Source organism: Hoplias malabaricus, chromosome 18, assembly GCF_029633855.1.
Source record: "Hoplias malabaricus isolate fHopMal1 chromosome 18, fHopMal1.hap1, whole genome shotgun sequence".
NCBI lineage: Eukaryota > Metazoa > Chordata > Actinopteri > Characiformes > Erythrinidae > Hoplias > Hoplias malabaricus.
The window spans coordinates 3,635,480-3,659,956 of NC_089817.1; the positions used below are offsets into that span (position 1 = coordinate 3,635,480).

The 24,477-nt window shown below is 44.6% G+C and overlaps 1 protein-coding gene across 2 annotated transcripts; it reads right to left on the reverse strand.

Moving 5' to 3' along the window:
• Positions 1-2,529: 2,529 nt before the first annotated feature.
• prnpb (prion protein b) lies at positions 2,530-10,842 on the reverse strand. Of its 2 annotated transcripts, none has more exons than XM_066651725.1 (2): positions 10,784-10,842; positions 2,530-7,103 (listed from the first exon to the last, which is right to left on the reverse strand). In XM_066651725.1, the coding sequence occupies exon 2, from the start codon at positions 7,100-7,102 to the stop codon at positions 4,787-4,789; it is 2,316 nt and encodes a 771-aa protein (XP_066507822.1). In that variant the 5' UTR covers position 7,103; positions 10,784-10,842; the 3' UTR covers positions 2,530-4,786. The 2 variants fall into 2 exon arrangements, with proteins under 2 accessions (XP_066507822.1, XP_066507823.1); XM_066651726.1 differs by lacking the exon at positions 10,784-10,842 and adding an exon at positions 8,326-8,385.
• Between the last annotated feature and the right edge of the window lie 13,635 nt (positions 10,843-24,477).

The following is a 24,477-nucleotide window of genomic DNA, read 5'->3' on the forward strand; positions in this document are numbered from 1 at the left end:
GTCCTCTTTTGAGGGTGTGGAGTCCTCTTTTGAGGGTGTGATGTCCTCTTTTGAGGGTGTGATGTCCTCTTTTGTGGGTGTGGTGTCCTCTTTAGGGGGGGTGATGTCCTCTTTTGAGGGTGTGATGTCCTCTTTTGAGGGTGTGATGTCCTCTATTGTGGGTGTGGTGTCCTCTTTAGGGGGGGTGATGTCCTCTTTTGAGGGTGTGATGTCCTCTTTTGAGGGTGTGATGTCCTCTTTTGTGGGTGTGGTGTCCTCTTTAGGGGGGGTGATCTATTTCATGGGGTAATAAATGCGGAAGAAGAATTTTGTTGTACAACACACTGAAAACCGCAGAGTTTACTCCACATTCATCCATGTCATTGCGAGGTTGAGGTTGAGGTTGAAGTCAATGTGGGTTTTGAGGTTGAGGTCGACAGTAGTCCACCTCCCAAATGTATCCAGACAGGAGCAGGGCCCCACACTGAGGTGTTTCTTATAAAGTGGCCACTGTGTGTCTCCGCAGGAGTGATGGCGTGTGGACAGCGGATGCTGATCCTCGTGATGCTGTGGACACTGGTGTTTACCGCCCTGAGCCCCTGGGCCTGCTGTAAGCGAGGGGGCTTCTTTGGTGGGCGGAGCAAAGGCATGGGGGCAGAAGGAAAAGCCCCACCCACTCAGAATAAAGGCTCCGCCTCCAAGCAGGGTATGAAGCTGGCGGGGGCGGCGGTGGCTGGCGCGATCGGGGGCGGAGCTATCGGCTACGGACTTGGCTCATTGGGCAGAAATCGATATGGTTATGGCTACGGCCACGACGGAGAACCCTCAGGAGAGAACCGAAAATATGTGTACCCTGAAGAAGCGGGGTTCTATAACCGTTCAGACGGCAGGTTCTACAGAGGAGGAGGGAACCCAGGACCCCACCTCAACATTCTTCTCACCACCCTCTGCGTTCTGAGTGTGTGTGTGTTTGAGTGTGTGTGAGTGTATGTTTGTGTGTGTATTTGAGTGTGAGGGTGTGTGTGTGTATTTGAGTGTGAGGGTGTGTGTGTGTGTGTTTGTGTGTGAATGTGCGTGTGTGTGAGAGAGTGCTTGTGTGTGAATGTGTGTGTGTTTGAGTGTGTGTGTGTGTGTTTGAGTGTGAGTGTGTGTGTGTGTGTGTGTATTTGAGTGTGAGGGTGTGTGTGAATGTGTGTGTGTGTTTGAGTGTGAGGGTGTGTGTGTGTGTGTTTGTGTGAATGTGTGTGTGTGTGTTTGTGTGTGTATGTGTCTGTGTGTGTGTTTGTGTGTGAATGTGTGTGTGTTTGAGTGTGAGGGTGTGTGTATGTGTGTATCGAGATAATGACAGATCAGTGCTCTAGATATGGAGGCCATGTGAAAGGGAACCAGTGTTAATAAAGAGATCCTATTTGATGGTTCTTATTCCCGTGGAGAGTCCGAGATGTGGGATTATTCCCAACATCGTTCCTCTGTGTGAACCCAGACCGAGCGACGCTCCAAGTTCCTTTACCTCGGCTCCCGCTGGGATCTACAGGGTTCCGTCTCCTGAGACACACTGTTATCGACTGATGTTTGTTGTTGATGAAGCGTGCGGCGATAGATTGTTTTATTTTTCTGCTGATGTTTATAATCCTCACCTCTGGGTTTAAATAAGAGCTGAGAGAGAATTATGATATTGTTGTTGTTTTTTTGGGATTTCATCAGCAGCAGTGACCTGTCTGTGAAGAGTGATGCTGTGTGAAGTGTGTTTTGAATACTGATTATTGCTGATGGATGGATGGATGGATGTTGTGTGTGTGTGTGTGTGTGTGTGTGTGTGTGAAACCTGAATAAACACAGATAAGAGTTTTTATCCGGCTTTTGTCTGATGTCTTTTACTTCTGTTTGTTCTTTCTCTGAATTTCTGAAGCAGTTGTTTGTCACTCTGGTCTCTCTGTAGTTCTACACTTACACACTCTGGTCCTCTGTTGCTCTGCATAATGTGTCACCCCTCTTCCCCCTTGTTCCTCAGCGCTCAAGACCCCCACAGAGCAGGTATGATGTGGTGGTGGATCATTCTCAGCGCTGCAGTGACACTGACGTGGTGGTGGTGTGTTAGTGTGTGTTGTGCCTGGTGTAGAGTGGATCAGACACAGCAGTGCTGCTGGAGATTTTAAACCCCTCAGTGTCTGGACTGAGAACAGTCCACCGACCAAAAACACCCAGCCGACAGCGTCCTGTGTCACTGATGAAGGACTAGAGGACGAGCGACACACACTGTGCAGCGACAGATGAGCTACTGTCTCTGACTCTACATCTACAAGGTGGACCAACGAGGGAGGAGTGTCTCACAGAGTGGACAGAGAGTGGACACAGGGTTTAAAAACTCCAGCAGCACTGCTGTGTCTGATCCACTCGTGGATTTAATGATGATTGGATTATGTATTTACTGGCAGCACATAGGGGAAAACTACCATGAAACAATATTTTCTGATTTAAAACGTCCTTCAGTAATAAAGGTTCTCCAACAGAACATTTTCTACAAAGTGGAGCCCAAACAGGTTGCTGCATGCTGCTGTTTATTTACAAACATCATCAAGCTGTTCTTTAAAGGGCTACAAGGTAAAGGCAGCTCAGATTAGTGCTACAGCAGTTTACAGAATATTCTGAGTACAGTTTTAGTGTAAATGAGACCTGAGGAAAATGACAGCCACCTCTGACAGTTCTCTGATGAGCTACAGACTTATTCATCATGCAGATACAGATTATTAATCAACTCTTAATGCCTGGATATGGACAGAAGTATAAACTGGTCTCATATAAGTTAGTATTTGTACATAGTATCTTCAAGTGCACGTATATTTTAGAATCATATAAAGAGCATGAATATATTAGACATACTGACCTCTAGGTGCAGGGGTGCATTATAAAAGGGGCAGAGGTGTAGGTCCAGGAAAGTGCAGACATTTCCACAACAACAAACAGCAGATAACATGGGAACTCTCTCCTTACGCAGCTAACACACCCTGTGGGGCCCAAACCTGCGGTCCACCTGGGGACCAGCAAGTTCTGTCCAAGGGTTAAATGTGGGCCCACACATGGAGGCCCTGTGTTACAGCAGCTTCCAAATTTGTTTTTCTCGTAACAAGTTGTTGTGGTTTTCAAAGCTCCAGGTTCCCGTTAGAGGCTGGGACTGAGACGTCACTGGCTCCATTTCGCGGCGGAACTGTGGGAGTGGAAAAGAGACCAGCTGAAACGAGCCGAGCCGATCCCATGCAGTGGAAAAGCACCATATGATACCCTCCTCTGGGCCCATGTGGACACTGTATGTAAAGAACTATCAGGCTGCCTACATTTATTCCACACAGGCACCGCACCTGGGTGTACAACCCCCTAGAGACCATAAGCTTTCTGAACCCAGTGAGCCCAGGTTTAACCCGTGGACCTCAGTAAGCTGAGCTGGGGGGGGTCATCCTCTGACTGAGCTGTAAACACAGGGGTGGAGAGAGTTCTGGATCTGAAAATGATTTGTCACATGATCTTGTTTTGTTCAATAAGAAGGTGCGGTTTTGTTGTTACAATTTAAAATAAATTTCAGTTGAGTTTGGAAAGAAAAAACCCATCAGTATTCATCAGCCTGGGGAGGGTTGAAAATATACTTTTCTATTCAAGTGGGGCAGAACAGTGGACAGAGCTGTGGACAGTGGTGGTGAATGGAACCAGCTGCCCTGCTCTATAAGGTCATATATGTTTGGAGGAATAATTTTGGCGTGGCATTGAGAACAAACCCTGGGAATTTAAACTGAACATAGCTGACCTTGTTAAACAGCAGGGGGCACTGTGACAATTTCTAATCTCTTTCACACTACTACCTCATCACTTTAGGTTTGTTCTGATGGTTCTTTTACCTCTGTCTCATTGTGGAACAAGACCTGGAAGACTGGACAGAGGGTCACTTCAGCCGTGCTGCCGGACGGGCTCAGCCCCCCGGGTGTGGAAACGAGACCCAGAAGAAGGGAATAGTTTGGCACAGGAGGTTGTGTTCAGAGGCGAGTGGCTGAGGCAGTGTAACTCCTCTAGGTCCAGCAGCACAGCCACAGTGAGACCCATCCGTCTGGCCTCCGGGGCCCAGGACACATTATTATTTTGTGTTCATAAATATATATAATGTTCATGAATATATGTTCTTGTCTTTATATTTCAGAATGCATTGCCGGTTGCTTGGCAACAGACATAAAATCAAATGCCAAATTGTAGAAAAAAAAAAAAAAGAATCCTGAATACTAAACTGGGATTTAAACTGGGAAAACCATCATCAAAAATGTTCTCAACTCTTAGTCGGAACTAAAGAAACCCCCAGGCTGAGTTCCTCTACAATCAGACATTTACTCTAACACACTGTGGAGTTCCCTATTAACGATTAACTCCAGTTCCGGGTTTTAGTCGGGAAATGTTTCCACACCCAGTCATCAGGGTGGATCAGAGGGTCCAGATTTTGCTCTAAATTCCCAGTCCATCATTGTTCAGGCTTCTTCATGGCTTGATTAGGGGATGTTGGGATCTGGGACAGATGGCTTGCTCACTTGAGGGTTTTACATTTGTCTTTACATTTCATGTCAAATCTTGTCTTACTGGAATTCTGTGAAGCTGCTTTGTGACAACATCAGTTGTGAAAAGCGCTATATAAATACATTTGATTTGATTTGATTTGATTTGATGAAAAATGTGGACAATCTTTAAGACCCCAAGGACTGGTCTGAGAAACATGTGTTGGAACTGGAGACAGCGTTGTGGTCCCTGGGCTTCTTCGCAACACCACACCATGTCACTACAGCCAGAGGGCGCTGCTGAGGGCTATAATGATGGCAGTGAGCAGCAGCTGTGGTTCAGAAGAAGTGCATCCACTGCGGCTGGTTTTGTGACCTGAGTTTTCATATTTGGGTTTCTCTGCCGTCTGCTTCTGCAGGAAACTCTCAGAGTTAGACATGTAATGCTGCAAACATTTTCGAACCTTCATCTGTTGGATGAGGGCAGGATATCCGATCTCCATAATGCTCGCCGTGTCATCCTCTTTCTCCTGGAGGTCTGCAGGATCCGAGAAGTCTGACCTGGTACTAATCTCCTCGGGGTCTATTTCAAGAGTGGCATTAGCAGGAACAGGAAATTCAGAGATGGACTCATTCCTCTGGATGTCAGTGTCGTTCCTTGCAGAGTCAGTTATTTTAAGAGAGACACTCTCGAGAGCTGGAGATCCAGAGTTATGATCATCCCTCTGGACATTGTGGACCTTTGTGTCCTCTTCCTGTAGGAGGTCAGTTCTCTTCATGCACGTGTCCATGTATGTCTCGTAAGTCTGAAGCTTGGACGAGGGTTTGAAGATGTAGTCCCGGCCATAGTCGTTCTTGTCGGTTGATTTTATGCCGTAGCGTTTTTGCATGTAATGATTGTAGTAATATTCCTCTTGTCGACTGTTGAATTCGAAATGTGGCCTCGGGAATCGTCCCAGACCATAGCCCACCGCCATCCCTGCCAATGCCCCCGCGCCGGCAGCCACCATCGCTTTCTTCCCAAAGCCCTTAGAATGCTCCAGGGGTTTGTAACCCATGCTGTGAACTCTGTTTGCAAAGGGAGAGCCACCAATTCCAGGCCCTGTACCTGGAAACCTACCCCCATAGCGAGGACTAAGGATCTTGTTGTTGGGGTTCCAATTTGGATACACCCCCCCTATAGATGGGTAACCCCCTGGGTGTCCTGCAGGCTGCACTGCTGGTCGAACAGGGTAGCCTCCTGCTGCAGGGTACTGTCCTCCTGCGGGGTAAAACCCACCAGCAGGATATTGGTTGGGATACCCTCCAGCAGGGTAACTCCCACCAGCCGGGTAACTCCCACCAGCCGGGTAACTCCCTCCAGCAGGGTAACTCCCACCAGCCGGGTAACTCCCACCAGCCGGGTAACTCCCTCCAGCAGGGTAACTCCCTCCAGCAGGGTAACTCCCACCAGCCGGGTAACTCCCACCAGCCGGGTAACTCCCACCAGCAGGGTTCTGCTTGGGATACCCTCCAGGACTACTGCTCCCTTGTCCTGGAAACTGGCCTCCAGATGGGTAACTCCCACCAGCAGGGTAACTCCCACCAGCAGGGTAACTTCCTCCAGCAGGGTAACTTCCTCCAGCAGGGTAACTCCCTCCAGCAGGGTAACTCCCTCCAGCAGGGTAACTCCCACCAGCCGGGTAACTCCCACCAACTGGGTTCTGCTTGGGATACCCTCCAGGACTACTGCTCCCTTGTCCTGGAGACTTGCCTCCAGATGGGTAACTCCCACCAGCAGGGTAACTCCCACCAGCAGGGTAACTTCCTCCAGCAGGGTAACTCCCACCAGCAGGGTAACTCCCACCAGCAGGGCTCTGCTTGGGATACCCTCCAGGACTACTGCTCCCTTGTCCTGGAGACTTGCCTCCAGATGGGTAACTCCCACCAGCAGGGTAACTTCCTCCAGCAGGGTAACTTCCTCCAGCAGGGTAACTCCCACCAGCCGGGTAACTCCCACCAGCTGGGTTCTGCTTGGGATACCCTCCAGGACTACTGCTCCCTTGTCCTGGAGACTTGCCTCCAGATGGGTAGCTCCCACCAGCAGGGTAACTTCCTACAGCAGGGTAACTTCCTCCAGCAGGGTAACTCCCACCAGCTGGGCTCTGCTTGGGATACCCTCCAGGACTACTGCCCCCTTGTCCTGGAGACTTGCCTCCAGATGGGTAACTCCCACCAGCTGGGTAACTCCCACCAGCAGGGTTCTGCTTGGGATACCCTCCAGGACTACTACTCCCTTGTCCTGGAGACTTGCCTCCAGATGGGTAACTCCCACCAGCCGGGTAACTTCCACCAGCAGGATAACTCCCACCTCCAGTACTGCTACCCCCCTTGTTGGGCTGCTTTGCCCCTGGGTAGTGTGAGGTGGGCTGCCGGGGGTAGCTGGGGTTAGTGTTGGACCCATGAGATGGCTTGTGGGAAGACGTTCCTTTACTGGATGATGAAGATGATGAAGAAGAGGAAGAAGAGCCTCCACTAATACCCCCTTTCCTCCTTGCTTCACTGTGGAGCACTGCAGTTAGAGACAGACACAGCAGCAACAACCACAGCCGTGTCATCCTGCAAAACAGAGACAGACACGGTTAAGACAAGTCGTGAGGGTAAAGACCACAACCCCTTCATATACATCATAAAGCTGGAGTTCCACTCTCATAAAACAATGAACACAGCTTGATGCATCAAACAGGAAGATGACAACACGTGACCTTCAAAATTATTTCAACCTCACAAAATCTTTCTACCTCACATCTCACTCAGACACCATGCTACCTCATGTCTCACTCAGACACAGTCTATTTACCTCACGTCTCACTCAGACACAGTCTATTTACCTCACGTCTCACTCAGACATAGTCCTTCTACCTCACGTCTCACTCAGACATAGTCCTTCTACCACACATCTCACTCGGACATCATCCATGTACCTCACGTCTCACTCAGACATTGTCCTTCTACCTCACGTCTCACTCAGACATCGTCCATCTACCTCACGTCTCACTGAAATGTAACCTTCCTACCTCACATCTCACTTAGACACGATCCATCTACCTTACATCTCACGCAGACACATCCATCTACCTCATAACTCACTGAAACATAATCTTCCTACCTCACGTCTCATTTAGACACCATCCATCTACCTTACGTCTCTCAGACACCATCCATCTACCTCACGTCTCACTCAGACATAGTCCTCCTACTTCATGTCTCGCTCAGACACAGTCCATCTACCTCACGTTTCACACACACATAGTCCTCCTACTTCATGTCTCACTGAAACGTAATCTTCCTAACTCACATTTCACTTAGACAACATCCATCTACTTCACGTCTCGTTCATACATTGTACATCTACCTCACGTCTCACACAGACATAGTCCTCCTACCTCACATCTAACTCAGACATTGTCCATCTACCTCACGTCTCAGACATAGTCCATCTACCTCACCTCTCCCTCAGACACTGTCCATCTACCTCACGTCTCACACATTGTTCATCTACCTCACGTCTCAGTCAGACACCGTCCTCCTACCTCACGTCTCACTCAGACATCGTCCATCTATGTCATGTCTCACACAGACATCGTCCATCTATGTCATGTCTCACCCAGACATAGTCCTCCTTCCTCACGTCTCACTCAGACATAGTCCTCCTACCTCACCTCTCACTCAGACATCATACATCTACCTCACGTCTCACTCAGACACCGTCCAGCTACTTCACCTCTCCCTCAGACACCATCCATCTTCCTCACGTCTCACTCAGGCATTGTCCATCTACCTCACGTCTCACTCAGACACCGTCCATCTACCTCACGTCTCACTCAGACATCGTCCATCTACCTCATGTCTCACTCAGACATCGTCCATCTGCCTCACAAACAAAACAAAAATAAACTTTCAACATTATCAACACTGAATTCAATTCAATATTGGGCTTCGATTATTTTCATGTCATTACAGACTCAGACGAGGAGGCGGGTCATTCTAAAGTCTCTGCACTTGATATCAGAAGCAGAGCAGAATCAGAACGACCCAATTTGTCCCGTATTTTCTGACTCAAGCAGTGCACAGAAACTGACTGGGGTCTTGTTTCACCGCGTGTGGGTTGGTGGCCTCCACATTCAGACTTTAATGTAAACATGGGATTTCTGGATTTTTTTTAAGGGAACAAGGGGGGGTCCTGACCATTGAAGAACAGGGTGAAAGGGGTGAGGGGACATTGAGGGGACAATGGAGCTGAGAGAGGGGACAGTGAGGGAACAGTGGAGCTGAGAGAGGGAACAGTGAGGGAACAGTGGAGCTGAGAGAGGGAACAGTGAGGGGACAGTGGAGCTGAGATAGGGGACAGTGAGGGGACAGTGGAGCTGAGAGAGGAGACAGTAAGAGGATAATGGAGCTGAGAGAGGGGACAGTGAGGGGACAGTGGAGCTGAGAGAGGGGACAGTGAGGGGACAGTGGAGCTGAGAGAGGGAACAGTGAGGGGACAGTGGAGCTGAGATAGGGGACAGTAAGAGGACAATGGAGCTTAGAGAGGGGACAGTGAGGGGACAGTGGAGCTGAGAGAGGGGACAGTGAGGGGACAGTGGAGCTGAGAGAGGGAACAGTGAGGGGACAGTGGAGCTGAGAGAGGGAACAGTGAGGGGACAGTGGAGCTGAGTGAGGGGACAATGGAGCTGAGAGAGGGGACAGTGAGGGGACAGTGGAGCTGAGAGAGGGGACAGTGGAGCTGAGAGAGGGAACAGTGAGGGGACAGTGGAGCTGAGAGAGGGGACAGTGAGGGAACAGTGGAGCTGAGAGAGGGGACAGTGAGGGAACAGTGGAGCTGAGAGAGGAGACAGTGAGGGAACAGTGGAGCTGAGAGAGGAGACAGTGAGGGAACAGTGGAGCTGAGAGAGGGGACAGTGAGGGAACAGTGGAGCTGAGAGAGGAGACAGTGAGGGAACAGTGGAGCTGAGAGAGGGAACAGTGAGGGAACAGTGGAGCTGAGAGAGGGGACAGTGGAGCTGAGAGAGGAGACAGTGAGGGAACAGTGGAGCTGAGAGAGGGGACAGTGAGGGAACAGTGGAGCTGAGAGAGGAGACAGTGAGGGAACAGTGGAGCTGAGAGAGGGAACAGTGAGGGAACAGTGGAGCTGAGAGAGGGGACAGTGGAGCTGAGAGAGGGGACAGTGAGGGAACAGTGGAGCTGAGAGAGGGGACAGTGGAGCTGAGAGAGGGGACAGTGGAGCTGAGAGAGGGGACAGTGAGGGAACAGTGGAGCTGAGAGAGGGGACAGTGAGGGAACAGTGGAGCTGAGAGAGGGGACAGTGGAGCTGAGAGAGGGGACAGTGGAGCTGAGAGAGGGGACAGTGGAGCTGAGAGAGGGGACAGTGAGGGGACAGTGGAGCTGAGAGAGGGGACAGTGGACAGTGAGTGGAGACACTGCAGCTGAAGGGTTAATGCTGTTTACTGGCTCAGGAACGTCCCACCAAGGGCATGCTGGGAAACACAAAGGCAAAGGAAAGACTTCTCTGGAAACACAGCGGGTCACTACACAACACCCAACCACTGTCCCTCTAAACACAACAATAACAACAACAAATACATATGACGTCTTCCCCTGGGGGTGTGTGTGTGTGAGTGTGAGGGTGGGGTGCATATACATTATTGTATAATTAATATCTAAAGCCAAGTCTTATCTCTTTCTAATTCTCTTTCATTAGACATTTTTTCTCTTTGAAGTCTGATGTTGTTGCCTTTGATCTGCTTTAGATCAAACGTGTAAATACATCGAAGTCTTTATTAATGAGATTCAAAACCGCGACAACAGAGAAAGAGTTGATCTCCAGAGTAACATCAGCATCATCCGCGGAGGCCACGCCCTTCTCAGATGAACTCAGGTTTAAAACTTTATCATCGTCTCTCTGCGCTGATTGGACAAAACTGATGAAGAATGGCGTGCTGTTGTCTCGTTTGTTTAAGTTTGGGCTTTTTATTGGCTCCTTTACACAGTTTCTCCTGGAACTGACCGTTCCACCTTAAACAGTGCAGCGGATACATTCCTGCCTGTTGAGCGGGTATAATCACTGCGGTAATATTTAAGGTGGAATGTAAGGTTTCCATAAGAAGATAAATACGGGGTGGTTTTATCTCATTGGGTTTTAGGTTATTATCCGTTATTACATTTTTATGTTTTTTTTTAATGATTATTCTATGTTAATACTGATTAATTAAGTCTGGATTATTAAATCCTCTTACCTGACCAGTGAGATGTCCGCTCTTGGGCAGTGAACGCTGATTCTGTTCTTCAGTTCTCTGTTCTTCGCTCTTTGTTTTGAGGCGTGGCTCCTCCGGGCATTCACAGGGTCCATGGCTGTGTTCCAAATCCATATTTCCTCCCTCTGTTCTACACTCACTCACTGCCTTCTACACTCTCTCACTCACTCACTTCTTTCTACACTCCCTCCTTCACTCACTCACCGCCTTCTACAATCCCTCACTCACTGCTTTCTACACTCTCTCTCTCACTCACTCACTCACTCACTCACTCACTGCCTTCTACACTCTCTCACTCACTCACTGCTTTCTACACTCCCTCCTTCACTCACTGCCTTCTACAATCACTCACTCACTCACTCACTCACTCACTCACTGCCTTCTACAATCCCTCACTCACTGCTTTCTACACTCACTCACTCACTCACTCACTCACTGCCTTCTAATCTCTCTCACTCACTCACTGCTTTCTACACTCCCTCCTTCACTCACTGCCTTCTACAATCACTCACTCACTCACTCACTCACTCACTCACTCACTGCCTTCTACAATCCCTCACTCACTGCTTTCTACACTCACTCACTCACTCACTCACTCACTCACTCACTCACTCACTCACTGCCTTCTACACTCTCTCACTCACTCACTGCTTTCTACACTCCCTCCTTCACTCACTGCCTTCTACAATCACTCACTCACTCACTCACTCACCGCCTTCTACAATCCCTCACTCACTGCTTCCTACACTCACTCACTCACTCACTCACTCACTCACTCACTCACTCACTGCCTTCTACACTCTCTCACTCACTCACTGCTTTCTACACTCCCTCCTTCACTCACTGCCTTCTACAATCACTCACTCACTCACTCACTCACTCACTCACTCACTGCCTTCTACAATCCCTCACTCACCCACTCACTACCTTCTACACTCTCTCACTCACTCACTGCTTTCTACATTCCCTCACTCACTCACTCACTCACTCACTGCCTTCTACACTCTCTCACTCACTCACACAGGAGAACTGAGTGGAGTGGAAAACTGAAATGGAGACAATAACTTTTCTTACTGTATCACACACACACACATACACACATACATACACACACACACACACACACACACACACACACACACATAAATACACACACACACACACACACACACACACATAAATACACACACACACACACACCAGAGGCGATTGCTCTAAGACTGCAAGGGAAGCTCAGCTTCCCCTAAAATGTCAAAAAATAAGTGATCAAAAATATTCTGTTGTGTGTACATGTCATTGAATAAATATACACTACAACGCGCTCAACTTTTGTTCAGTCATTGGATAAATGCTGGGCTTTGTCCTGCCCATCGGATGCTCAGCGTCTCTGGGGGTCTATGGGGCAGTGGGCTGGCCTCGGCTGGCCCGGACGCTCAGCTTCTGCATGATGATTGGATGATCTGTCTGAGGCTGAATCCCTTTTTGATTGACAGCGAAATGAGCGAATCAGCGATCCTTTGGTGTAAAGATCCGTGGGAGCATTACATTTTCATTCTGTTCTGATTTGAACCGGAGACTTTCTTAATCCTCTTAGCGGCAATTTCTTTGTTAAAATGACAAATGTGACAAATGTGACAAATCGAGCTTCTATTTCTGGTGGGTTTTTTTGTAGCTGCTTGTGTTTGGAGACTGACTTCTTTCACTCTTTCTTTTTCTATCACACACACTACACCACACACACACTACACCACACACACACACACACACACACACTACACCACACACACACACACACACACACACACACACACACACACACACACTACACCACACACACACACACACACACACACACACACCACACACACACACACACTACACCACACACACACACACACTACACCACACACACACACACACACACACACACACACTACACCACACACACACACACACACACCCACACACACACACACACACACACACACATACACTACACCACACACACACACTACACCACACACACACACACACACACACACTACATCACACACACACACTACACCACACACACACACACACACACACATACACACTACACCACACACACACACACACACATTACACAAAAAGGGGTTGTTTACTTTACAAAATGAAAATATATTGGACTTATTTAGGTTTTGGCTGAACATTGAGGAATAAAATGTGTTTGGTTTGGTTCAATTCAAATGATTTAAAATGGCTCCTACTGAGCAGCTCTGTTCCAAACGGAAATGAGGAGCAAGTAGAAACAAGCTGCACAGGTGCAGTTTCACTGAAGCAGGTTAAAAACGGAATCTACATCCACAAAATACGTGGAAATAAACTTAGGAAGAATGTAGATATAGTTTTACCTCAAAACGTCAGAAATATTGGATTATTTCATTGATTTATAACTTTAAATATTGCTTTAAAGCCTTCGCTGCTGAAAACTATTTTTTGAAACTCAGAAACAAACAACAACCAACAAAATACATCCCCAAGCCCTAAATATTCACCTCTTGTGCATCATAAGTAATTTTTGTTTTTTTATTTTTGAGGAATAATCGTTTCCATATTTGCTTTTGTTGTGGCGTCAGTAATCACTGATTACTCAAAAACAGTGGCATCACTGGCTGCTGTTCAGAATGTTGATGTAGTAAAGGCGTAATAACTGTAAAGGAGAGTGTAAGAAGGGCAGTAACGTCCAGCCTTGGCCAGGGAGCAAGATTTTGGAGCTTACAGTTTATTTACAAATATTTCAACTTAAACTTTAGTTATCTGAGCTGTTTCTCATACTGTGATTATCATGAAAACCACCGTGATGCATTTTAGCATCTTCGCTAACAGTAGTTTTGTTCACCTCACAATGAGATCTACACCCAAAGAGCATGCCTCGCTGAGTCATTGTAACTCCTCCCTAAACGATGACCATGAGAAGCTTGTGGAAGGAGATATGCGAAGGTACACGTTATTGATGAATGAAATGAAATATGACACCAGATGCCAGTTTTCTGGGTGAATCTACTTTCTCCCTATTGTGTAATTGTATCTGGCACCTCTATCCAGTGCCCCTGTAGATTTATTCATGTCATAGCCCTGTCTAGTGTGTTCCTGCTGTCTGTCTCATTTGTTTCCTTTGTCGGTCATGTATGTATAAACACATGGCTCTTTGTTTTGTTCCTGTCTTCCTTGTCTCCGCCTTTGCTCCTCCCTCTTGTGCCTCCTCTGTGTTCCTGCCCCTCGTTATCTGTCCCAGGTGTTTCTTGTTTGTGGGTCGTTGTGGTTGTGTGTATATTTGTGGTTCAAGTCTGTGCTTAAGAGTCTTGCTAAGTTTTGGTGTTGTTTATTTCCGTGTTCTGCTGTTTAGTGATCTTGTTTAGCTCTTGTGTTTAATGTCCTAGCCTTTGTGTTTAGCCTTGTTGTTTATAGTTTAGCCTCTGTTTTGTGTTCATCATCTCTGTGTTTAGACTGTTCTGTTTTGTTCTTGTGTAGTTTCTCTATGGCGTGGCACGGTGGCGCAGTCACACAGCTGCAGGGACCTGGAGGTTGTGGGTTCGATTCTCGCTCCGGGTGACTGTCTGTGAGGAGTGTGGTGTGTTCTCTCTGTGTCTGCGTGGGTTTCCTCCGGGTGACTGTCTGTGTGGTGTGTTCTCCCTGTGTCCGCGTGGGTTTCCTCCAGGTGCTCCGGTTTCCTCCCACAGTCCAAAAACACATATTGGTAGGTTGATTGGCGACTCAAAAGTGACCCTAGGTGTGAGTGAATGTATGAGTGAATGTGTGTGTGTCTGTGTTGCCCTGTGAAGGACTGGCGCCCCCTCCAGGCTGTATTCCTGCCTTGCGCCCAATGATTCCAGGTAGGCTCTGGACCCACCGTGACCCTGAACTGGATAAGGGTTACAGATAATGGATGGATGGATTGTTTCTGTGTTTAGCCTTGTTTAGTATTAGTCCCTTTGTTTTGTTTAGTTTCTGTTTAGTGTCTAGCCTTGTGTAGTGTCCTTTGTATTTGTTTCAAGGTCTTTGTATTGTTTTTTTTTTCTGTGAATTAAATTAGTGAGTTTAGTAGTCTTTGTCTAGTTCCCTTTTTGTGTTTATTAAAAGTCTCCTGCGATTACCTCCTCCCTGTTCATTGCTCCGTGACCTCCCCTACACACCACCTGTCACCATGTGACAGTTCACAGACTCTAAACTACAGTGTGCTTTCTACTCTGTGTGTTATTTGATTCCCCAAAGGAACCATTCAAGAAACCAAGTAGTGCCAGTGCCTTGCTAGTGGCATGATTCGCTGCTGTTAATGAGTGAAAGAAGCAAACAGGTTAGATACAGTAACAGTGTCAGAAATGATGTTGTGTTTGTTAAAGGTTCATTAGTTCATATGCAATACATTTCAACAGGACACAGATGCACATGCAGTAGACAGTTGTGGGAGTTTGGTGTCATCACTGAAGATGTGGAGATCCCTCATGTGCTGGCGAACATTGCGCTTGATGATGTTGTGTTGTTTGGTCTTCAGCACCCACAAGGACTGAGCAGCACCTTCACAGTGCTCCAGAAGATCATCATGAACCTCGCTGCAAAGATTATCACCAAAGGTGCAGGTCCTAAAGAACAAGCTTCTACAGTGAGTAGTTTTGCAAAATAAACACTTTTTAAGGCCCGAAAGCATTAACGGCTGGATACCTGTAGGTTCTCAAACGTGCAGGGGTTAGACAATGAAACTGAAACACCTGTCATTGTAGTGTGGGAGGTTTCATGGCTAAATTGGAGCAGCTTGGTGGACAGTCTTCATTAACTCCACACTGCACCAGTAAGACCATGTGCATCCAATGGTTCAAACATTGTGTCCTGAAGGCGGTGCCGTGTATCAGGACGACAATGCACCAATACACACAGCAAGACTGGTGAAAGATTGGTTTGATGAACATGAAAGTGAAGTTGAACATCTCCCATGGCCTGCACAGTCACCAGATCTAAATATTATTGAGCCACTGTGGGGTGTTTTGGAGGAGCGTCAGGAAACGTTTTCCTCCACCAGCATCACGTAGAGACCTGGCCACTATCCTGCAAGAAGAATGGCTTCAAATCCCTCTGACCACTGTGCAGGACTTGTGTATGTCATTCCCAAGACGAACTGATACTGTATTGGCTGCAAAAGGATGCCCTACACCACACTAATGAATTACTGTGGTCTAAAACCAGGTGTTTTACTTTCATTGTCCAACCCCTGTATATGTATTGGCTGTATGATTTTGTCCAAATGAATCCTCTGAATCTCCCTAATAGTTTTCCTGGGGGTGTTGAATACTTCCTGTAAATAAAGGTTCAGAAGAGCCTAGTCAGTCCAATATATCCTACATTGCATCTGTATTTTGCTTTACTGGACGTATAACAAGCTCATAAATTCAATTCCAATATACTCAATACCAATAAACCTATTTAGAGAAAATCCCAGTTATTTTTTGGGTGAAAAATGTGACCTCCTCAGATCTTCTTCAAACCCACGCCGTGTGTCAGGGAGGTCCTGACGAAGAGAGTGGTGTGGTCATTTTTGCCCTACCACATCCCAAAGCTGAGATATAGGGACATGGTGTGCTGCATAAAATGTATAACTGTAAATTTCATGATAGGATTCCTACTTCCAGTGAAGCTAGGTAAACACATGTGTAGAAGGGTGTGATCAGAAAAGTCTAGTCTCTCCAGTATATCCTACATTGCATCTGTATTTTACTTTATCGGACGTATAACAAGCTCATGAATTCAATTCCAACAAACCTATTGAGAGAAAATCCCAGTTACGTTAGTCCTCATATCTCAGCTTTGGGATGAGATAGGCTGAAAATAATCACACCCCTGTTTAAGTCAGGATGTGCTTAATCAACATCGTGAGTTTGGAAGAAATCTGAGACGGTCAAAAATTTAGTCTAAAAAAACACAAAGGGGTACCCCTTAGTTTTTTTTTTTTTTTTTTTGTGTGAAAAATGTGACCTCCTCAGATCTTCTTCAAACCCACACCGTGTGTCAGGGAGGTCCTGACAAAGAGAGTGGTGTGGTCATTTTTGCCCTACCACATCCCAAAGCTGACATATAGGGACATGTTGTGCTGCATAAAATGTATAACTGTAAATTTCATGATAGGATTCCTACTTCCAGTGAAGCTAGGTAAACACATGAGTAGAAGGGTGTGATCAGAAAAGTCTAGTCCCTCCATTATATGCTACATTGCATCTGTATTTTGCTTTATTAGACGTATAACAAGCTCATAAATTCAATTCCAATATACTCAAAACCAATAAACCTATTGAGAGAAAATCCCAGTTACGTGAGTCCTCATATCTCAGCTTTGGGATGAGATAGGCTGAAAATAATCACACCCCTGTGTAAGTCAGGATGTGCTTAATCAACATCGTGAGTTTGGAAGAAATCTGAGACGGTCAAAGATTTACTCTAAAAAAACACAAAGGGGTACACCTTAGTGTTTTTTTGGATGAAAAATGTGACCTCCTCAGATCTTCTTCAAACCCACACCGTGTGTCAGGGACGTCCTGACGAAGAGAGTGGTGTGGTCATTTTTGCTCTACCACATCCCAAAGCTGACATATAGGGACATGTTGTGCTGCATAAAATGTATAACTGTAAATTTCATGATAGGATTCCTACTTCCAGTGAAGCTAGGTAAACACATGAGTAGAAGGGTGTGATCAGAAAAGTCTAGTCCCTCCATTATATGCCACATTGCAGCTGTATTTTGCTTTATTAAACGTATAACAAGCTCATAAATTCAATTACAATATACTCAAGACCAATAAACCTATTGAGAGAAAATCCCAGTTACGTTAGTCCTCATATCTCGGCTTTGGGATGAGATAGGCTGAAAATAATCACACCCCTGTGTAAGTCAGGATGTGCTTAATCAACATTGTGAGTTTGGAAGAAATCTGAGACGGTCAAAAATTTACTCTAAAATAACACAAAGGGTAACCCTTAGTGTTTTTTTGGGTGAAATATGTGACCTCCTCAGATCTTCTTCAAACCCACAACGTGTGTCAGGGAGATCCTGACAAAGAGAGTGGTGTGGTCATTTTTGCCCTACCACATCCCAAAGCTGACATATAGGGACATGTTGTGCTGCATTAAATGTATAACTGTAAATTTCATGATAGGATTCCTACTTCCAGTGAAGCTAGGTAAACACATGAGTAGAAGGGTGTGATCAGAAAAGTCTAGTCCCTCCATTATATGCTACATTGCATCTGTATTTTGCTTTATTAGACGTATAACAAGCTCATAAATTCAATTCCAATATATTCAGTACCAATAAATCTACTGAGAGAAAATCCCAGTTACGTTAGTCCTCATATCTCAGCTTTGGGATGAGATAGTCTGAAAATAATCACACCCCTGTGTAAGTCAGGATGTGCTTAATCAACATCGTGAGTTTGGAAAAAATCTGAGAAAGTCAAAAATTTAGTCTAAAAAAACACAAAGGGGTACCACTTAGTGTTTTTTTGGGTGAAAAATGTGACCTCCTCAGATCTTCTTCAAACCCACACCGTGTGTCAGGGAGGTCCTGACGAAGAGAGTGGTGTGGTCATTTTTGCCCTACCACATCCCAAAGCTGAGATATAGGGACATGTTGTGCTTCATAAAATGTATAACTGTAAATTTCATGATAGGATTCCTACTTCCAGTGAAGCTAGGTAAACACATGAGTAGAAGGGTGTGATCAGAAAAGTCTAGTCCCTCCATTATATGCTACATTGCATCTGTATTTTGCTTTATTAGACGTATAACAAGCTCATAAATTCAATTCCAATACACTCAATACCAATATACCTATTGAGAGAAAATCCCAGTTACGTTAGTCCTCATATCTCAGCTTTGGGATGAGATAGGCTGAAAATAATCACACCCCTGTGTAAGTCAGGATGTGCTTAATCAACATTGTAAGTTTGGAAGAAATCTGAGACGGTCAAAAATTTACTCTAAAATAACACAAAGGGTAACCCTTAGTTTTTTTTTTGGGTGAAAAATGTGACCTCCACAGATCTTCTTCAAACCCACACCGTGTGTCAGGGAGGTTCTGACGAAGAGAGCGGTGTGGTCATTTTTGCCCTACCACATCCCAAAGCTGAGATATAGGGACATGTTGTGCTGCATAAAATGTATAACTGTAAATTTCATGATAGGATTCCTACTTCCAGTGAAGCTATGTAAACACATGAGTAGAAGGGTGTGATCAGAAAAGTCTAGTCCCTCCATTATATGCTACATTGCATCTGTATTTTGCTTTATTAGACGTATAACAAGCTCATAAATTCAATTCCAATATACTCAATACCAATAAACCTATTGAGAGAAAATCCCAGTTACGTTAGTCCTCATATCTCAGCTTTGGGATGAGATAGGCTGAAAATAATCACACCCCTGTGTAAGTCAGGATGTGCTTAATCAACATTGTAAGTTTGGAAGAAATCTGAGACGGTCAAAAATTTACTCTAAAATAACACAAAGGGTAACCCTTAGTTTTTTTTTGGGTGAAAAATGTGACCTCCACAGATCTTCTTCAAACCCACACCGTGTGTCAGGGAGGTTCTGACGAAGAGAGCGGTGTGGTCATTTTTGCCCTACCACATCCCAAAGCTGAGATATAGGGACATGTTGTGCTGCATAAAATGTATAACTGTAAATTTCATGATAGGATTCCTACTTCCAGTGAAGCTATGTAAACACATGAGTAGAAGGGTGTGATCAGAAAAGTCTAGTCCCTCCATTATATGCTACATTGCATCTGTATTTTGCTTTATTAGACGTATAACAAGCTCATAAATTCAATTCCAATATACTCAATACCAATAAACCTATTGAGAGAAAATCCCAGTTACGTTAGTCCTCATATCTCAGCTTTGGGATGAGATAGGCTGAAAATAATCACACCACTGTGTAAGTCAGGATGTGCTTAATCAACATCGTGAGTTTGGAAGAAATCTGAGACGGTCAAAAATTTACTCTAAAATAACACAAAGGGTAACCCTTAGTTTTTTTTTGGGTGAAAAATGTGACCTCCACAGATCTTCTTCAAACCCACACCGTGTGTCAGGGAGGTTCTGACGAAGAGAGCGGTGTGGTCATTTTTGCCCTACCACATCCCAAAGCTGAGATATAGGGACATGTTGTGCTGCATAAAATGTATAACTGTAAATTTCATGATAGGATTCCTACTTCCAGTGAAGCTATGTAAACACATGAGTAGAAGGGTGTGATCAGAAAAGTCTAGTCCCTCCATTATATGCTACATTGCATCTGTATTTTGCTTTATTAGACGTATAACAAGCTCATAAATTCAATTCCAATATACTCAATACCAATAAACCTATTGAGAGAAAATCCCAGTTACGTTAGTCCTCATATCTCAGCTTTGGGATGAGATAGGCTGAAAATAATCACACCACTGTGTAAGTCAGGATGTGCTTAATCAACATCGTGAGTTTGGAAGAAATCTGAGACGGTCACAAATTTAGTCTAAAAAATCACAAAGGGATACCACTTAGTGTTTTTTTGGGTGAAAAATGTGACCTCCTCAGATCTTCTTCAAACCCACACCGTGTGTCAGGGAGGTCCTGACGAAGAGAGTGGTGTGGTCATTTTTGCCCTACCACATCCCAAAGCTGACATATAGGGACATGTTGTGCTGCACAAAATGTATAACTGTAAATTTCATGATAGGATTCCTACTTCCAGTGAAGCTAGGTAAACACATGAGTAGAAGGGTGTGATCAGAAAAGTCTAGTCCCTCCATTATATGCCACATTGCAGCTGTATTTTGCTTTATTAGACGTATAACAAGCTCATAAATTCAATTCCAATATACTCAATACCAATAAACCTATTGAGAGAAAATCCCAGTTACGTTAGTCCTCATATCTCAGCTTTGGGATGAGATAGGCTGAAAAGAATCACACCCCTGTGTAAGTCAGGATGTGCTTAATCAACATTGTGAGTTTGGAAGAAATCTGAGACGGTCAAAAATTTAGTCTAAAAAATCACAAAGGGGTACCACTTAGTGTTTTTTTGGGTGAAAAATGTGACCTCCTCAGATCTTCTTCAAACCCACACCGTGTGTCAGGGAGGGCCTGACGAAGAGAGTGGTGTGGTCATTTTTACCCTACTACATCCCAAAGCTGACATATAGGGACATGTTGTGCTGCACAAAATGTATAACTGTAAATTTCATGATAGGATTCCTACTTCCACTGAAGCTAGGTAAACACATGAGTAGAAGGGTGTGATCAGAAAAGTCTAGTCTCTCCATTATATGCTACATTGCATCTGTATTTTGCTTTATTAGACGTATAACAAGCTCATAAATTCAATTCCAATATACTCAATACCAATAAACCTATTGAGAGAAAATCCCAGTTACGTTAGTCCTCATATCTCAGCTTTGGGATGAGATAGGCTGAAAAGAACCACACCCCTGTGTAAGTCAGGATGTGCTTAATCAACATCGTGAGTTTGGAAGAAATCTGAGACAGTCAAAAATTTAGTCTAAAAAAACACAAAGGGGTACCCCTCAGTGATTTTTTGGGTGAAAAATGTGACCTCCTCAGATCTTCTTCAAACCCACACTGTGTGTCAGGGAGGTCCTGAGGAAGAGAGTGGTGTGGTCATTTTTGCCCTACCACATCCCAAAGCTGACATATAGGGACATGTTGTGCTGCACAAAATGTATAACTGTAAATTTCATGATAGGATTCCTACTTCCAGTGAAGCTAGGTAAACACATGAGTAGAAGGGTGTGATCAGAAAAGTCTAGTCCCTCCATTATATGCTACATTGCATCTGTATTTTGCTTTATTAGACGTATAACAAGCTCATAAATTCAATTCCAATATACTCAATACCAATAAACCTATTGAGAGAAAATCCCAGTTACGTTAGTCCTCATATCTCAGCTTTGGGATGAGATAGGCTGAAAAGAACCACACCCCTGTGTAAGTCAGGATGTGCTTAATCAACATCGTGAATTTGGAAGAAATCTGAGACAGTCAAAAATTTAGTCTAAAAAAACACATAGGGGTACCCCTCAGTGATTTTTTGGGTGAAAAATGTGACCTCCTCAGATCTTCCTCAAACCCACACCGTGTGTCAGGGAGGGCCTGACGAAGAGAGTGGTGTGGTCATTTTTGCCCTACCACATCCCAAAGCTGACATATAGGGACATGTTGTGCTGCACAAAATGTATAACTGTAAATTTCATGATAGGATTCCTACTTCCAGTGAAGCTAGGTAAACACATGAGTAGAAGGGTGTGATCAGAAAAGTCTAGTCCCTCCATTATATGCTACATTGCATCTGTATTTTGCTTTATTAGACGTATAACAAGCTCATAAATTCAATTCCAATACACTCAATACCAATATACCTATTGAGAGAAAATCCCAGTTACGTTAGTCCTCATATCTCAGCTTTGGGATGAGATAGGCTGAAAATAATCACACCCCTGTGTAAGTCAGGATGTGCTTAATCAACATTGTAAGTTTGGAAGAAATCTGAGACGGTCAAAAATTTACTCTAAAATAACACAAAGGGTAACCCTTAGTTTTTTTTTGGGTGAAAAATGTGACCTCCACAGATCTTCTTCAAACCCACACCGTGTGTCAGGGAGGTTCTGACGAAGAGAGCGGTGTGGTCATTTTTGCCCTACCACATCCCAAAGCTGAGATATAGGGACATGTTGTGCTGCATAAAATGTATAACTGTAAATTTCATGATAGGATTCCTACTTCCAGTGAAGCTATGTAAACACATGAGTAGAAGGGTGTGATCAGAAAAGTCTAGTCCCTCCATTATATGCTACATTGCATCTGTATTTTGCTTTATTAGACGTATAACAAGCTCATAAATTCAATTCCAATATACTCAATACCAATAAACCTATTGAGAGAAAATCCCAGTTACGTTAGTCCTCATATCTCAGCTTTGGGATGAGATAGGCTGAAAATAATCACACCACTGTGTAAGTCAGGATGTGCTTAATCAACATCGTGAGTTTGGAAGAAATCTGAGACGGTCAAAAATTTACTCTAAAATAACACAAAGGGTAACCATTAGTTTTTTTTTGGGTGAAAAATGTAACCTCCACAGATCTTCTTCAAACCCACACCGTGTGTCAGGGAGGTTCTGACGAAGAGAGCGGTGTGGTCATTTTTGCCCTACCACATCCCAAAGCTGAGATATAGGGACATGTTGTGCTGCATAAAATGTATAACTGTAAATTTCATGATAGGATTCCTACTTCCAGTGAAGCTATGTAAACACATGAGTAGAAGGGTGTGATCAGAAAAGTCTAGTCCCTCCATTATATGCTACATTGCATCTGTATTTTGCTTTATTAGACGTATAACAAGCTCATAAATTCAATTCCAATATACTCAATACCAATAAACCTATTGAGAGAAAATCCCAGTTACGTTAGTCCTCATATCTCAGCTTTGGGATGAGATAGGCTGAAAATAATCACACCACTGTGTAAGTCAGGATGTGCTTAATCAACATCGTGAGTTTGGAAGAAATCTGAGACGGTGACAAATTTAGTCTAAAAAATCACAAAGGGATACCACTTAGTGTTTTTTTGGGTGAAAAATGTGACCTCCTCAGATCTTCTTCAAACCCACACTGTGTGTCAGGGAGGTCCTGACGAAGAGAGTGGTGTGGTCATTTTTGCCCTACCACATCCCAAAGCTGACATATAGGGACATGTTGTGCTGCACAAAATGTATAACTGTAAATTTCATGATAGGATTCCTACTTCCAGTGAAGCTAGGTAAACACATGAGTAGAAGGGTGTGATCAGAAAAGTCTAGTCCCTCCATTATATGCTACATTGCATCTGTATTTTGCTTTATTAGACGTATAACAAGCTCATAAATTCAATTCCAATATACTCAATACCAATAAACCTATTGAGAGAAAATCCCAGTTACGTTAGTCCTCATATCTCAGCTTTGGGATGAGATAGGCTGAATAGAACCACACCCCTGTGTAAGTCAGGATGTGCTTAATCAACATCGTGAATTTGGAAGAAATCTGAGACAGTCAAAAATTTAGTCTAAAATAACACAAAGGGTAACCCTTAGTTTTTTTTTGGGTGAAAAATGTGACCTCCACAGATCTTCTTCAAACCCACACCGTGTGTCAGGGAGGTTCTGACGAAGAGAGCGGTGTGGTCATTTTTGCCCTACCACATCCCAAAGCTGAGATATAGGGACATGTTGTGCTGCACAAAATGTATAACTGTAAATTTCATGATAGGATTCCTACTTCCACTGAAGCTAGGTAAACACATGAGTAGAAGGGTGTGATCAGAAAAGTCTAGTCCCTCCATTATATGCTACATTGCATCTGTATTTTGCTTTATTAGACGTATAACAAGCTCATAAATTCAATTCCAATACACTCAATACCAATATACCTATTGAGAGAAAATCCCAGTTACGTTAGTCCTCATATCTCAGCTTTGGGATGAGATAGGCTGAAAATAATCACACCCCTGTGTAAGTCAGGATGTGCTTAATCAACATTGTAAGTTTGGAAGAAATCTGAGACGGTCAAAAATTTACTCTAAAATAACACAAAGGGTAACCCTTAGTTTTTTT

What these genes read in the sequence shown, in the direction of transcription:
- prnpb (XM_066651725.1), bottom strand. Translation starts at nt 7,102, where the DNA reads ATGACACGGCTGTGGTTGTTGCTGCTGTGTCTGTCTCTAACTGCAGTG.